Below are 17,953 nucleotides of genomic sequence, written 5' to 3' on the forward strand. Positions count from 1 at the left end.
GCTTCCGCCTTCTCAAGTTGCTGTCCAGGAGGAGGTGGCGATGCCGCTGCCGCCGCCTTCTCACGTTCCCCTCCAGGAGGACCGGCCTCATTGGTGACCAATCCACGGCTGCCTCCTGACCAAGCCTCGGTGGCGACCAATCCCTCGTCGTCTCGCAACCACAGCGTGGGAGGTCCTCATCAGGGCCAGTTGCCTCCCTCGGTCTGGTTCCTGCTTTGCCGTTTGGTTCCTCACTGCGGTCATCCACCCGAATCACCCCGTAGAGATCCTGGTGCTTGGCGTCCGGGTCGTCCTCCTGGGCTGTCAGGGTTTAGGTGGGGGGGGGGGCATCCTGATCTGATCTACAACCTTATCAAAACATTATTGTTTCCCAATACTGAATAATTTCTGAGTTTTTGAGAAACTACCATAACTAAAAAAAAGATGTATATCTGAAGAACAAGAGGGACTAGAACAGAATAATCACATGGCGGTAAAATGATGAAAACCAAATTTAATCCAGTACAAGTATGGGGGGTAAAAATGTAACCTAAATCAGGTCAAATTTTGTAATAAGAAAGTGGTGGGAGAGAGAGGAGAGTGACGAGAATGAGAATACAATTGGCGTGACGGAGAAAGGACAAGCGAGGTGTGAGAGAGAGAGATGTTACAGATGACGTAAGGTAGAGGAAGATGCCAGCAGAAGAGGTAGGAGTGGAGGAGGCGGTGTGAGTTTAATCCTGATAACGACATCTGGTATTGCGAAGGAGTTGAGATGGTGAAATTATTTTATAAGTGACGTCAGGGTGAAACAGAGAGAACGAAAGCGTTATTGTGATTTGCCAGGTTCATTTTGTAACATTCAGACTCCAGACCGCATGTTTGGCAGCACTCTGGCAGAAAGAGCCCAGAGGAGTGCTGTTAACAGTGCCAAAGACAAGAATATCAACCATGTTTCTAAAAATAGCTTGCAGTCACAGCTATTGCTCGCAGACACCGACTGCTATTGCTCACAGCACAACACACCCACTGGTTACCGCTGCAAGATGTGGTTATTCACTGGAAAGGACCTTCAGGAGAGATGCGGCCAGATCAGTGGTGTGAAAATTTGAAAGATTTCAACACAGTATGTATTTTGAAAAAAAATATTTCAGAGTTAATGTGAAATTAAGGAATAGTATTAGAGTACAGGTGAACCAACTGGTTACAGCATTGGCCTTACAGTTCTGAGGGCTAGGGTTCGAATCCCGGCCCCACCTGTGTGGAGTGTGCATGTTCTCACCGTCCGAAAATGGATGGATGGATATTAGAGTACAGGCCACAAAATAGATGAAATGGGCAACATAACTCTGTTTGTGGAGAGTGAGAGCCCTCTGCAGTCTAAGAGAAACATATACCTGCTCTAACAGCAATGATGTAATCCCATCTCTCCCTCCCTCTTCCCCAAGACTGGTGTTGCCTGCCTCTGTTTGTCAAACACAGCACACGCTAATGTATAACAATCTGAAGAGGCAGGCGGGTGATAGAATGCAAAACATTTGTTGCCTTGACTACAGCCGGTGTTGGTACTGTACTGATATTGGCATTCTACTCCACAGAGGAGCCACTTTCCTTCTGTCAAAACCCTGTGAATGTTCTCTGTAGTTACTTGCAATGAGTGATGGCTGACTAAAGGAGTGTTTTAAATAAGGAGAACACGAGGAGGCATATTGTTAGGCATAGACGTTTTCAAATCGAGAATGTTGTTGTTTACATGTACATACAGTATTTTAAATAATGGCATAGTTATTCTTTGTAGTTTCCTTCAATTAGCCATTTCCATTTACTACACCACAAAAATGCCTAAAGAAATGGGTTGTTAAGCAATAAATTGCAGTGATAGTCATATGGCGCAGCTGTAGCGCGCTGGCCCCACAGTTCTGAGGACCGGGGTTCAAATCCTGGCCCTGCCTGTTTGCATTTTCTCCCCGTGCCTGCGTGGGTCTTCTCCGGGCACTCCGGTTTCCTCCCACGTCCCAAAAACATGCATTAATTGGAGACTCTAAATTGCCTCGAGGTGTGATTGTGAGTGCGACTGTTATCTGTCTTCATGTGCCCTGCAATTGGCTGGCAACCAGTTCAGGGTGCACCCGGCCTCCAACCCGTTCATAGCTGGGATAGGCTCCAGCACTCCCGCAAACCTCGTGAGGATAAGCAGCTCAGAAAATGGATGGATGTATGGATATTAAAAGCCCCTCCAGTCACGTTTTCTTATTTTAAATACTGTATTACAATGCAAATGTACAAAACAGCAACTCTGCAATCTTTACAATGGTTGCCAAAGTTACTGAGATTCAATGTGGCAGCAAACCCCTATACTATTGTCCTGTTGGTCTCAAACTTTTGGCACCAAGCACCACCCAAAAATTCATAACTCTGTACCATCACAACCAACATCAAACTAAAGTGATGTAGTATGCTTTGTCAAAAACAGAGCAGAAACTTTAGAAAAATACATATTTTTTCTAGCCTTAGTACCATTATGCAAAGTTTTAGAATAAATAGCTCTTGATGATTCATTGTAAATATATTGTACTAAAAAGTTAAATATAACTAAAATGTATTTAGCCAGCAATTCTTTTGGGTATCAATAGAGAGAGCCCATATACACTCGAGGTACTCAAACCTCCACTTTGAGAATTATTTTCATAGTGTAAGTGCTTTAATATACACTGCGCAACAGGTTATTGAACGCCTCTCAATCCCTGATTTCAATGGAATAATGTATATTTATGCCACCTAGCATCATGTATTGGAAGTTAGATTGTAGAATTAGAATTCTATGTGTGAATGTTGAGTCAATTGTTGTTTGACTATATGTGCCATGTGATGAACTCGTGACCAGTTTAGGATGTGCCCCCCACATCTTGAATTGGCTCCAGCTCACCTGTGAGGACAAAGACTATAGAAAGTATAGCAAGCAGGTCACTCACATTGCACAGTCAGGTAGGCAGAGGCATTCGGTGGTAGGCCAAGGCTGTTGCTAGGAACACAAGTATATTTCCCAGCATCCTCTGGCTTGACTTGGGCAATGATGAGGGAGCCGTCGATCAGAACACTGACCCTGCGCTTTAGATCGCTGTGAAAAGGGGGGAAAAAAAAGGTCAAATGTGGAACCTCTCAATCAAGTCTATCTATCAAGTGTGCTCTTTTCCTGCTAACGCACAAAGGAATAATTGTAAAATTTGCTCTGAAGTGCTATGAATGTTTTTTTTTTCCCCCTTTCGGGGTTGCGGATATTGGTAGTTATTGATTAACCTCTTTTTAACGAGTTCATCATTCACTGAAAGCCGTGTCCTGTCACTTAAATGATTAGGGAACTTAACTATGACACATTAATTTGTGCTAGTCATTCAGTTTCCCTGAATGTTGAAGTTGTTCAATTCAAGATATCAAGGGAGAACAGATGGCAATTTTGAATGTCAGGTCTTGCCGCTGCTTGACTGGAACAAACAAAAGCGTTCATATCCAAAAGTACAAATTACCAGTCATCTGCTGCCTATAAGAAAACATGCTGGACTTTGGATTTTAAATTTTACTGACTACCTCTGTTGGAACGGAAAGAGTGATTAACAGAATACAGTAACCTATGTAGCCCACAGGTAAATTTTGTCTTGTTCATTTTGAAATTTAGTGGAAGGAATATTATTTGAAATGTTTGCACTTTCTTTTAAACAGAAAACCATTTTTATCTGGAGAAAAAAAAATATCTGTATGTAGACTACGCAATGATTAAGAGTTAACCAAAATATAAAATGCAACAAAACCTGAGTATGTTCTGAAGATGACTGATAACGATATTTTACTTCCTGACTTAATTCACTTTTTCCTTATTTGATGAATGCTGCTTTGTTTTCTTTTGTATTTTGTTTATTTTTCATTCAGTCTTTGACTATTTCCTCTATGTTTCTGGGGTAATGTAAGTGCGCTTGTTGTGCAAGACTTTGCCAAGAACCTGGTTACGATAATCACATCCATAAAACCCTTCGTATGCTGGGAAAGGCTCCAGCACTCCCACCACCCTTGTGAGGATAAGCGGCTTGGAGAATGGAAAGGAATAGAATATTTTCTGGAGTGACTTGCAATGGGTAATGGCTCACTGAAGGAGTGTTTTAAATGAGGAGAACACACTCTTGTGTCACGTTGCAGTGTTTTGGTCATAGTATTTAAATGATTGGAAAATATCGCTGCCATTCGCAATTTTTATACAATGACACAACCGCGAGGAGCTTCGACCCAACGTGGAGCCAGCCAATGATCATTTCGGCAAAGAATGTATCCCAGAGGAGCTCTGGACAGGGGTAAGAGTCAGCACTAAAATGCAGTTATGAGAAGCAAGAGGGAGAAGGGCTAAATGCAACAGAAGAAAAATGACCATTTCTTCTTTATGTGTGTTACTCAACAACGATCATCATTCAAATGATTGTCTTTACTAGTTTATGTACAGTGAAGCCACGCTACAATGGGCTTAGTTATCATGGTCCCATTGTTTAACGGATTTTTTTAAAATGTTATTACCGGTAGATTTGTTACTAGTAGCGCAACCATTCATTCATCACATCAATTTGTGTATTTATTTCCCTATGACAGGGTTGTAATCCCTTTAACATTGCTTTATTTTTCAGTTAGCACACAAAGTTCGCAAACAACTACCTTTTGCTTTGTACATTTTATTCCTCATATCCCATCTATGAAGCCCATCAAGCCACTGATTTCTGGAATGCCCCTAGTGGCTGGTACAAGACATCACAATAAGGGTATGTGTGCGTGTGTGTGCGTGTGTGTGTTGAGCATTATTATTGATCAAGATGTTGGCCACTGACACCGAAGATATAAAATTTAGTATGTTGTTAACCCAAAAAAATCCGCCGGAATGGACTCATCTGATTGTTCACAGCACATCAGAATGTTGCCGTATATTGATTTTTTTCATCTCCCGCCATGAAAATTCTGTCGACTGGTTTGAGTTGATGAAGAACCAGGAAGTAACGTTTTTTGCAGTAGCAGGTTGAGTGTTTATATTGGTTTATACCTATTGTACCCATGAGAAATTACCTGTTTTTTCTGCGTGTTAGCCAAAATGCCGTCTCGTTGTATTGCTGGATTTGACTTGAACACTCGGGAGGATGGATTCACTCTTCGCACATTTCCAAAAGACCTGGTTTATCATGAAAAATGGATTGCACGGGTGGAAAAGACAAGAGTTTTTTGGGTTCTAAATGACAGGTATGTGTGTATGGAGCTATTAAAAAAATAATAGTTGGGGGGGACTAATTTGTCTCACAGTTTATGGCGTATGTTATGTGATAATTTCGAATAAATCCCCTTGGTCAAACCAGCAAAAATACACAAAGCACTTGTATTGCGTTTAAGACAATTTAATAACACACAATACAATACAAGACAAAACAATAACAAAACAGAAGTACAGACAGTTTAGTAGCATGTAACAAGAGCGAACTAGCCAAATGACGTACAGTCACCAAACTCAAACAAATGTTATTTCCAGCGAATGTTCCAGGAAGGCCGTGTGGTGTCAGCGTACTAAAGCAGCAGTATTAATAAAAAACTCCGTCCATGTCCGACGACCTAATCCTTCTCTCAGAACGTAACAAAGGATCCATGTCATATCGCCGGTGGCCACCGTTTGCCCCGTCGCGGAGGTGGGCGGCTGCGTGCGGGGAGGGGAAAGAAGCTACCCCCCACCCCCCTACCCCACCGCCCAACGGTGTCTGGGCACCCCTGAAGTAGTTACTTCGCCCTGTATGGGTCTTCCTGAGTATGCTACATAGGGTTATTTTGAATATAGGTATATATTTTGAATATTTGATCGGGTTCTTCGTCCTCCTCGTCCGTCTGTCAGGGGTGGGGGTCTGCTGTCAATTAGAAGTGACCCGCCTATTGTCTGATGCGGTTCAAAACGATAAAGTACAATGGCCCGTCACTTCACTTGCTTCTGAGATGTTCTTCTTCAAAAAGAGCTTCAGTATCAGAAAGGGCATCAGAAAAATCTGAAAATCCCTCTTGTTCATCTGCCATAGCAGGTGGCACAGCATGTTTTCTATGGCGACTGTCCCACTGTGACATCTGCAAATGACGTTGAAGGCAATATGGCAGCCACTGGGATGTCGGGTGAGACTTCCGCAACTTTGCGCATTAATAAAACGCTCTCTGCTCACTTTTTTCAAACTCGTATTAAAATCAAAGTGAATAATATTATATGTAGTTTTCAAAACATTATCTATTTAAAAATTTATATTTTGGTTTTAGTTATGCTTTAATGTGTGCAGTCAATGAAGAAATATTTGTAGGTTTTGAAAGCAGGATAGCAGTATGTGAGGAGGAACTGTCAGATAAAAGAGAAATAGCAAGAAAGTCAACTACAGGATGCTTTTTCCAAGCTTTCACGTTGTGTCAGAAAGTAGGTACAGCGTGCCCTTGTCCATTTGCGGTTCACTGTTCACAACCGCCCATATTTGCGAATTTGCTTTTTTTTTTCACATAATGTACCGTATTTTCACAACCTCAAGGTGTGCTTAGAAGTCTCAAATTCTCTCCTAAATTGGGATTCTCAAACTTTGTGTCCAGTCAGGGACTTACAATGGAGACATTTTTCCAAGGACACTTTCATAATTCTAATAACAATTAAACATCTCTTTTCAAAGAAAAAAAAATGAATGAAACATTAAAATCGTAGTTGAAATAATAATAAAAAGCTATTATCATCAGGCAAATCTTTATATTTACTGACCTTGAGTCAGTTTACCAGATTCCCTTACAAGAAACAACAGAAATCTCGGAAATTTCAACTGCACTGTCCATCCATCCAGCCATCCATCCCTTTTCTGAGCCGTTTATCCTAACAAGGGTCACTGGAGTGCTGGAGCCTATCCCAGCTATCAGCAGGCAGGAAAGAATCGGAATTGGTTGCCAGCCAATTGCAGGGCACATCGAGACAAACAGCCACACTCACAATCACACCAGGGGGCAATTGAGAGTCTCCAATTAATGCATGTTTTTGGGATGTGGGAGGAAACCAGAGTGCCCGGAGAAAACCCACGCACGCACAGGGAGAACATGCAAACTTCACACAGGGTGCATCCATCCATCCATCCATCTATCTATCTATCTATCCATCCATCCATCCATCGTACTCTTTTAATGCAACTGATGACTGAACAACAACCATCATTAATTTCTTAATGGTTATGCTTCATTTCAAGATAATGCTTTTCTGAAATGAAATGAAATTGAGTACCATTGAAATACAATAAATGGGTTTCATCTGGTCATTCAAGTTTTCTTGAGAGAATTGCACACGCTACAAATTCTGCCTAGATAATCAAACATATGTGCACAACTGCACGTTTTTTCATTTTATATATAAATGTAGGGCTAAGAATTTCAAATTAAGAGCAATTCATTAAAAAGAAATTATTCCATGTTCAAATAAAGTGCTTAACTTCAGAATAATTATTTATATATTATTTATTATAATTATAGTTATTTCTTCATGTTTTGACCATGTGAGTAGAACTAAAATCATGCATTTTAAAAATGCATTATACATAAGTAGAAGCCTTTCTCAGAATATCGAGCTCAACTTTTGGGGACGTATTACACAAATCCAATTCTAATGAAGTTGGGATGTTGTGTGAAACATAAATAAAAACAAAATACAATGATTTGCAAATCATGTTCAGCCTATAGTTAACTGAATACATTACAAAAGACATGATATTTAATGTTTAACCAGATAAACTGTTTTTAGAAAATAATCATTGACTTTTATGGCTGCAACACATTCCATAAAGCTTGTACAGGGGTCCAAAAAACTCATCAAACACCTGTTTAGAACATCCCACGGGTGTACAGGCTAATTGGGAACAGGCGGGTGCTATGAGTGGGGGAAAAGAAAGGAGAGTTTTGACAAAATCTTTTTCTGACACCCGAAGTAGGGAGACAATCTTGTCTTTGTGGATTTTTATTAAAAAAAGAAAGGAAAGTCTTTGCAAAGAGAGGAAACGGTATATCTTGTGAGTTGTCACCCATTACTAGAGATCAGATTAATAGGCCTTGCATTATTTAAAAGTGACACAGGCAGAGACAGACAAAACAACACAGTTATCTATGTTCAGCTGTATACACATTGGGCGGGAGGAACATCACATGAGGAACACCCTGACTGGGAACTAGAAGCCACAACAGTTAATATAACAGAAAAATCTGCCAACGCGGGAGCTTCCCAAAATGATTTGTCATTTGCAAGCAAAGATGGGGAGAGGTTCACAGATTTGTGAACAAGTACGTGAGAAAATAGTTGAATAATGTAAGTACGTTTCTCAATGTACATTTGCAAGATTCTTTGTGATTTCATCATTTGTGGTCCATACAATCATCAATTGGTTCAGAGCATCTGGAAAAATCACAACATGTAAGCCACATGGCCGGAAACCAACAGTGAGTGGACCTTCAATCTCTCAGGCATCAAGGCATCAAACATTGATATTATTGTGTAAAGGATATCGCCACTTAGGCTCAGGAACACCTCAGAAAACAAATGTCAGTTCAAATAAGACAAATACAGTTCAATGCAACATTTGTAAGTGTAACGTAAAACTATGCAAAGCAAAAGCCGTTTTTCATAAACACGCAGAAATCCTGCCGACTTCTCTGGGCCTGAGCTCATCTAAAATGCACTGCAAAGCAGAACAGTGTTCTGTGAGCCAATGAGTCCATACTTCAAATTGTTTTGGGACATTTTGGATGTTGTGTCCTCTGAGCTAAAGAGGGAACCACCCATTCCTTCTGTTATAGACATAAAATTCAAAAGCCAGCCTCTGTGATAATGTGGGGCTATGTTAGTGTCAATGGCATGGGTAACTTACACATCTGTGATAGAGCATTAATGTTGAAAAGCACGTTCTTGTTTTGGAGCAATGTGCTGCCATCCAAGCAATGTCTTTTTCGTGAATGCCGCTACCTATTTCAGCAAAACAATGCCAAACCAGATTCTGCATGTGTTACAACAATGTGGCTTCTAGACTGACCTGCCTCCAGCCCAGATCTGTCCCCTATTGAAATATTTTGGTGCATTATGAAGCATAAAATATGAAAACCTGCCAAGGACTGTTGAACAGCTCAAACTATAGATCAAGCAAGAATGGGAAGGAATTCCACCAAAAAAAAAAGCTCCAGGAATTAGTGTCCTAATTCCCAAACGTTGATTGAATCTTGTAAAAAAATAAATAAATAAATGGGAGATTTAACACAGTGGTAAATATGACCCTGTCGCAGGTTTTTTGGAACATGTTGCAGCAATGAAATTCTAAGTTCATGATTATTTGCAAAAAAAACAAAACAAAACAATGGTTTATGAGTTTGAACATTAAATATCTTGTCTCCGAAGTGTATTCAATTAAATATAGGTTGAACATGATTTTCAAATCATTGTATTCTGTTTTTACTCATGTTAAACACATCATAGCTTCATTGGAATTGAGTTTGTACATGGGTGCGCATTCCACATAAGAAATTGTGGTCAATAGGGTATTACTGTATCACAGATTTTCACTGACCACAAGGGGGGCAGGAACCTAACCCTTGCTATTGAGGGGGGAATTACTGTACGACACTTTGTCACACTGGTGATGGTTTTTAAAATGCCAAAGAAATGAAGATGAGTTGAGTAATAGGTGCTTTCAAGGGAGTCAGCAGCAACAAAAACAAGATGCAGTTTTGGCAAGGTGAAACTGTTGCCAAAACAATCACAGTTCTGGAAAGATGTGCTTCACGTTGAAACGTTTCCTTTCATAAGCAACCATAAACCAGACAAAAGGATGTGAATTACATTTTAGGTGGACATAAAAATTAAGAATCCGATTAGATCTGAAGTGATTTGGTCAGACTTACAGTAAGATGAACTGAATCACCCTCTGTACTGTACTGTAAGTTTTTCTTGCAAGTTTGTTGTCTTCAACTTCTGAGGCCAAGAAAAAGTCTGTTTACGCTCCTCACTGCAGTATATATTATCTGACAGAAACAGTCTTTCCCGAGAATGTTTTTCATGCTCAGCAAATCAATTTACAGCCGCGAGATTATGTATTCGTCTTTGTACTCCGCTCAAATAACCCTTGATGTGGAAGGAGGGCTGCTTTGATTTGTACTGAGGTTGTACTAAAGGTCTTTCGTGAAAATGAATACTCTCAAAAGTAATTCTACAGATGGATAAACATTAAGGGGAACCTCCACAAGCACTATAATATTGACACCCATGTTAGCTTTTAAACAAGGAATGGCTTGAATACAGAAAAGGCACATATGAGTGTGTGATTAACAATAATGATTCCATCATAACTTTACTTCTTGAAAAAGACATTGTCTTCCTCCCAGAACCAGGTGTAGGTCAAGTTCCGGGGGTAGGCTTCCGCCTGGCAAGTGAAGAAGGCGTCCTGTGAATTGTTCACTGTAATGTTGTCTGGTGGTGAGACAATGAACGGAGGGCCTGGTGGAGAACACACATGAGAAACAATAAAGGAATATACAGTGATGTATCACTCAAACTAAATTGTCCAGTCTCACTCTACACCTAATATTTGATTGAAATTTGTCACAGCGTTTGGTAAAACATTCAGCAATCATCAATGATACAGCAGCTGCATAGAGAATGGTATTCATGGAGACAAAAGAGATGAAAACACCAGCATGTGCACTGTTTTTCCTTCAGTGTCATCACAATTATTGTGCCTTCCGAAAAGGATTAGAACAATTTGTCGAGTGATCCTTGCTATGCCAGACGGACGATCCTCCTTTCACACCTTTTACGTACTATGGAAAACATATGTTGATGTTTTGATTTTAACAATACGTTTTACCTTTATACCATATCAGATCACAGAATTCATCTCTGGTATATAATATACAATTAATATTCCTGTACAAGAATAGGCACACACGCAGGCAGATTGCTAGTCCCATATGTTAGTTTTGATCTGTGGTCCACATCCTGATCTGATAACAGGCAGAGTATTTCCATCTGCCACCTCTTAGCCAGACAACCAGTATGTGTGTGTGTGTGGGGGGGGGGGGGGTGCGTGTGTGTTTGACTGTGAGCATATTTGTGTACCAACCTGCCCTATTTGGAACCGGCTGAGGACTGGAGATTTGCTGGCTCTGTAGTCTCTTAGTTGATCTCTAAGGTCAGTGGCTTTCCAGGAGGACCTCTATTAATGCATCTTTACTGTAAACTATACACAGCCGGATCAACTGACCATAGTGGCTTATCTTTGGGTTTGTATTAATAGTCTCTCTCGCTCTCTCTCACATAAAGTGAAGAAAATAAGTATTTGAACACCCTACTATATTGCAAGTTCTCCCACTTGGAAATCATGGAGTGGTCTGAAATTTTCATCATAGGTGCATGTCCACTGTGAGAGAGATAATCTAAAAAGAAAAATCCAGAAATCACAATGTATAATTGTTTAACGATTTATTTGTGTGATTCAGCTGGAAATAAGTATTCGAACACCTGTCAATCAGCTAGAATTCTGACCCTCAAAGACCTGTTAGTCCTCCTTTAAAAGTCCACCTCCACTCCATGTATTATCCTGAATCATGTGCCCCTGTGTGGACCGGTTATCTCCATAAAGACACCTCTCCACCCCATACAATCAGTAAGACTTAAACTTGTAACATGGCCAAGACCAAAGAGCTGTCCAAAGACACCAGAGACAAAATTGTACAACTCCACACAGCTATAAAGAGCTACGAGAAATTACCAAGCAGTTTGGTGAAAAAAGGTCCACTGTTGGAGCAATCATTTGAAAATGGAAGAAGCTAAACATGATTGTCAATCTCAATCGGAGTGGAGTTCCATGCAAGATATCACCTCGTCATTGGTTTTCTCAGGTGTTCAAATCCTTATTTGCAGATGTATCACACAAATAAATCATTAAAAAAAATCATACATTGTGATTTCTGGATCTTTTTAGATTATCTCTCTCACAGTGGACATGTACCTATGATGAAAATTTCAGAGCCCCTCCATGATTTCTAAGTGGGAGAACTTGATATATAGCAGAAAGTTCAAATACTCATTATTCGTCTCATTATTGTGTATATATATATATATATATATATATATATATATATATATATATATATATATATGTGTGTGTGTGTGTACTCTGAACGGGTCCTCTAAACTGTGAGGCCAACATTTTCCAGCGGCAACACCGTGCCGCCAGATATATATCCATCCATCCATTTTCTTAGCCACTTATTTTCACATGGGTCGTGGGGAAGGCTGGAGCCTTTCCCAGCTGTCAACGGGCAGGAGGCAGGGTACGCCTCTCACCCTGGTTGCCAGCCAATCGCAGGGCACATAGAGACAAACAGCCGCACTCACAATCACACCTAGGAGGAAACTGGCTTGCCTGGAGAAAACCCACGCAGGCAGAGGGAGAACATCCGAACTCCACACAGCCGGGTCCGGGATAGAACCTGGGACCTCAGAACTGTGAAGCACCATGCCGCCTATACTCCAGCTTGTTGGCACATTCCAAAAACATGTAGGATGTTTGGTGATGTGACAAATCGACATTCCCCACAGGTGTGCCTATGTGTTTAACTACCAGTATATGTGTGCTGCGAGAGCAACCTAGTAAAGTCTTGGTTTTGAGTATATAAATATAATAAATATACTCTGTTTTTTTTGTGTTTTTTTTGGGGGGGACTATACCTGCTATTATTCAAAACCCCTTCCTTTTAGTGTTTTTTTTAACCCAATCCAACACCTATTCACTGAAGCCCCCTCTAATTTAAGTCTTTTTTTAACCTGATGCCAAACCTCTTCGCATTTTTACATTTTTTTTCCCCTGGGTGTTATAGAAGGAGCTTAAATTTTGCATGGATTTTTGCTCTTCATAGTTGGGTTCCAACCTTAAGCCCTGGGAATAGCGGAGGAGGTCATTTATTAGAACTTTTACGGGTAAATTTGTAGATACATTTTAATGTTACCTCAATCAATTTGTGATTGTTATTGTTTTTAAATATTTGTATTACTTGCATTTGTTGCATTCCTTGAAAACTGGTGGAACTACCAGATATTTTCAGTGGTGTTCATTTGGCCACTGGATAGTTCTGTCTTGTTTTAGTTTATTCATCCATCTATTTTCTGAGCTGCTTATCCTCACAAGGGTCGCACAGCCTATCCCAACTATCTTCAGGCAAAAGGAAGGGTACACCCTGAACTGGTTGCCATCCAATCGGAGTGTTTGAGTTTATCTTTTATTTATTTATGTGCCTGTGTGCGTGTTATTTCTTTCCTATGTAAGTTGTTTTTTTTAAATAAAAAGAAATGGAGAAAGCTAATAGAAAATTGCCACTCTTTTAATGTAATTTTAAGGAAAAATACTACAGGGTTCCCTCGCCACGTTGCACTTCACGTTATGCGGCTTCAGTGCTTCGTGGGTTTTGATTGCCCCCCCCAAAAAAAAATCATCAAAAAATAAAAGAAAAATTACAGCCATATCGGCAACCATGATACAAAGCATACAAAGCATATGATTGGGTCTCAGTGTGACATTGACCAATGAGAGCACGAGTGGGTTTATCCCGTGAGCTGATTGCCTGGGCATTTTCGAAGTTTCACCCAGCAACTTCCCTTGTTCCCTTGTCCCACCCTTCCTTCGTCTCGCAAGTTTCATTCACACTGTTGACCGTCTTGCATACGTACTGTATCCTAGTGTTGTGTTCGCTTTCACTTTTTTTGTTGAAACGATAACCTTTTTAGGTATAATTATTTTTTAATTACATAGTTACAATACCACCTAAGCGTTGTGCCCCTGCGAAAGCTTTCTCCGCGGGGCCCAAGAGGAAGAAGATGATGACGATCAGCGAAAAAGTGGGTATGATCAAAGATGGCAGAAGTTATACATCTGTGGCATACCATTATGGTGTGAATGAATCCAACGCATCAAGAAAGACTGCTGGAATAACCTTCAAGAGAGAAGTGAAAGGTGGTAACTCCATTAAAAAGTGGATCGCGAAAATGGAGGGTCCATTTAGGATTGCTGTTTGCAGGGAAAAGAATGAGCTTGGACACTCACGATCAGGAGAAAAGCTAAAGCGCTCTATGACCAAATCTTGGTCTTATTCTGAAGATTGTGCTGATAAACCCCAAGGCAGTACATGTGCAGCCAGAGAGTGATTCGCCCTGTCGAGGACGAGGCTTTTCGGCCAGAAAAGGCTGGTTCGAAAAAAAAAAAAAAAGCCGGAGGAACCAGCGACGAAGTGTGATTCGGGCGAAGTCTGCTGACGTGGAACGTAGGGTGCACCCTCATCGACCTGGGCAGTTTCAGCGAGACGGCGACCGGGTTAATGATCTTGGAAATCGGGAACGGGCCAACGAACCTGGGAGCAAGTTTGCGGGATTCCGTCCGCAACGGGAGATCTTTGGTGGAGAGCCACACTCACTGTCCCACCCTGAGCTCTGGTGCGGCCCTTCTCTTGCGATCCGCTGTGGACTTTTAGGCGCTGCTCATGCGCAGCAGTGTCCTCCGAGCTGCTTCCCAGGTCCGTTTGCAGCGTCGCACCATGGCCAGGCCCGACGGGACCACGGAGTCTGTGACCAGTGAAGGAAACAGGGACGGAGGATAGCCATGCACAACATGGAGTGGAGCCATACCTGTTGAGGCGGAGGGTAGAGAATTGTGGGCATACTCCACCCACTTGATGTGCTGGCTCCACGTGCTCTGGTCCGTGGATGCCAGACATCGAAGACCGGTCTCCAACTCCTGATTTATCCTCTCCGTCTGGCCATTAGACTCCGGGTGATGACCCGATGTCAGACTAGCTGAAGCGCCGATGAGGTTGCAGAATTCCTTCCAGAAGCCGGCGTTGAATTGCGGACCCCTGTCTGACACGATGTCCTGGGGTAGCCCGTGGTAACGAAGACCTCGTCCAACACCATCTGGGCTGTCTGCTTGGCCGACGGGATCTTCGGAAGCGGCACGAAGTGGACCATCTTGGGGAAACTGTCCACTACAGACAGCACAACTGTGTTCCCTTGGGAGGGCGGCAGCCCGGTAACGAAGTCCAGCGCAATGTGTGACCACGGGCGGAAAGGGATGGGCAGCGGACGCAACTCGCCGACAGGTCGTAACCGAGACGACTTATTGGCCGCACATACCGGGCAGGCATTGACGAAGTCCTTCACGTCCTTGCTCAGGTTGGGCCACCAGAACCTCTGTTCGACCACTGAACGAGTCTTTGCCATACCCGGATGGCAGACCGTCTTGTTGGTATGGGCCCAGTTGACGACGTCTCCTCGCAGAGACTGAACGACGAAAAGGCGGTCCGACGGACAATCCGCAGGCAGCGGAGCATCTCCCAGGGCCTCCTTCACCCGCGACTCGACCACCCAAGTGAAGCCGGACACGAAGCACGCCTCTGGCAGGATAGTAGCGGCCTCTGAGTCCGTGCGCCCTCCCTCGTGGATCCGTGAGAGTGCGTCCGGCTTGCCGTTCTTGGAGCCGGGCGGAAGGACAGAGTAAAGCGGAAGCGGGTGAAGAACAGGGCCCACCTGGCCTGGCGGGCGTTCAACCGCTTCGCGGACTTCAGGTATTCTAGGTTCTTATGATCTGTGAAGACCAGGATTGGTTCTTGCGAGCCCTCCAGCCAGTGCCGCCACTCCTCCAACGCGGTCTTGACCGCCAGCAGTTCCCGATTTCCCACGTCGTAGTTCCTCTCTGCTGGGGTCAGCTTCCTAGACAGGAACGCGCACGGGTGGATCCGTCCATCCCTGGGACTCCTCTGAGACAAGGCGGCTCCGATTCCCGAATTAGATGCGTCAACCTCCACCATAAACTGGTTGTCTGGGTTTGGAACAATGAGAACGGGCGCGGCAGTGAAACTTGCCTTAAGCCTGCTGAAGGCCTCCTGGCAGGTCCCGGACCACGCGAAGGCGGTGTGTGGTGAGGTGAGCGCATGCAGAGGAGTGGCCACGGAGATGAAGTTCCTTATGAACTTCCTATAGAAATTGGCGAATCCTAAGAACCTCTGTACGTCCTTCCTGCTGGCAGGGGTAGGCCACCGCAGCACCACGTCGACCTTCCCGGGGTCCATGGGTATCTCTCCCTCCGCCAGAACGAAGCCCAGGAAGGACACGGATGCTCGGTGGAACTCACACTTGTCCATATTTACGAACAATTGGTGCTGCAAAAGACGCCGGAGCACTTCTCTGACCTGTTGAATCTGAGAGGTTAGGTCTGCCGAAAAGATAAGAATGTCATCCAGGTATACAAAGACAGATTTATTCAGGAAGTCCCTAAGCACGTCGTTAATGAAGTTCTGAAAGACGGCCGGGGCGTTGGTCAGTCCGAAGGGCATCACGAGATACTCGTAATGCCCCGTGGGAGTGTTGAAAGCCGTCTTCCATTCGTCGCCCTCCCGGATCCGCACCAGATGATACGCGCTGCGCAAGTCCAGTTTGGTGAAGATCCAGGCTCCTTGGAGGAGTTCAAAGGCTGTAGCTATCAGGGGCAAGGGTTACCTGTTCTTGACCGTGATGTCATTCAATCCTCTGTAGTCGATGCAGGGTCGCAAGGTGGAATCCTTCTTCTTAATGAAAAAAAACCCTGCACTGGCTGGTGAAGATGACGGGCGAATGACTCCGGTTGCCAGGGACTTCTCGATGTATTCCCTCATTGCCTGGTGCTCCGGTCCTGTCCCTTTGGGGGGTGAGGTACCCGGGAGGAGTTCGATAGCACAGTCATAAGGCCGATGCGGCGGCAGAGATCTTGCTTTTGACTCCGAAAAAACCTCCTTTAAATCATGGTAGCAAGAGGGTACCGTGGCTAATTCGGGGGCGTTGCTAAGCTCAGCAACTTGGATCCCTCCATCCTCCCCGGCGGCGCAACACTGCTTGCGACAGCCCTCACTCCATGCCATAATCCGACCCGTGACCCAGTCAATGTGGGGGTTGTATCTCTTGAGCCACGGGCCAGGATTATATCACTGCTGCTAGAATTGAAAACGTGGAAACTGATGCGCTCCGTGTGCGAGTCCAGAAAGTCCATACATATGGTTTGCGTGCGGTGCGTAACGCGGCAGAGGAACTTGCCGTTGGCGGAGTAAGCAATACAAGGACGCTGTGTGGGGAAGGTTGCTGCCCGCAATGCTTCGACCACCCGAGGATGTATGAGGTCCGCCTCCGAACCGGAGTCAATGAAGTCAGAGTCTGTCCCGACTATGAGGTGCAAAAGCGATCGCCCCGACTTAGCGCCAGTATACCGCACTCACCGGCGTGGAGATCCCAAGGTCGGGGCGCTTCGGCCGAGCCGGACAGCGGGCGATTAGGTGTCCCAGACGACCACAATAGAAACAGCGTCCTTCTTGTCGCCGATGTAAGCGCTCCTCCGCTGGGCTGCCGAGCCCCCCCACTTGCATGGGTTCCGACGTAGAAGGCAACTTGGGTGGCCGGGAAGCGACCGGGCTGACCCTCTCCGTCTCCTCCTCCCTCAGGCCGTCTATTTGCCCCTGCACGGTCAGGCACTGATCCACCTTGAGGGCCAGTGCGATGAGGGCGTCCAGCGAAGACGGAAGGTCCATGGCAACGAAGTGGCCACGGATCTGTGGGGAAAGTCCCTGGTAGAATGCGTCATGGAGGGCCTCCACTCTGCAGTGGCCCACGCCTCCGCCCTCCCCGTCATGTGGGAAATGACAAAGGCGATACGGGAGCGATCTGTGGGAAAAGTGGATGCTTGCAGTTCAAAATGGAGGTCGCACTGCGCCAGCAAGGGCTTGACAATGCCGGAGTCACCTGAGAACCGTTCTGGTCGGGAGAGCGGAGTTATGCCGGCACGGGAGGGCTCCGTAACAGGCGGAACGGCCTTCGGCGGCGTAGCAGCCGCGCTAGCTTGAGAAGCTAGCCACG

At 44.1% G+C, this 17,953-nt stretch overlaps 1 protein-coding gene across 2 annotated transcripts in view; it reads right to left on the minus strand.

Annotated features, from left to right (window-relative positions):
• Nucleotides 1-17,953, minus strand: part of igsf9bb (immunoglobulin superfamily, member 9Bb) — a 142,522-nt gene that overhangs the window by 58,167 nt on the left and 66,402 nt on the right. For both annotated transcript variants that reach the window (XM_061803778.1, XM_061803777.1), the window contains exons 6-7: nt 10,381-10,522; nt 2,952-3,097 (exon numbers count right to left, since the gene is read on the minus strand). In XM_061803778.1, the coding sequence (XP_061659762.1) occupies nt 2,952-3,097; nt 10,381-10,522 (288 nt within the window). The remainder of the gene's footprint in view (nt 1-2,951; nt 3,098-10,380; nt 10,523-17,953) is intronic.

The sequence above is a fragment of the Syngnathoides biaculeatus genome, chromosome 18 (assembly GCF_019802595.1).
Source record: "Syngnathoides biaculeatus isolate LvHL_M chromosome 18, ASM1980259v1, whole genome shotgun sequence".
Classification (NCBI taxonomy): Eukaryota; Metazoa; Chordata; class Actinopteri; order Syngnathiformes; family Syngnathidae; genus Syngnathoides; species Syngnathoides biaculeatus.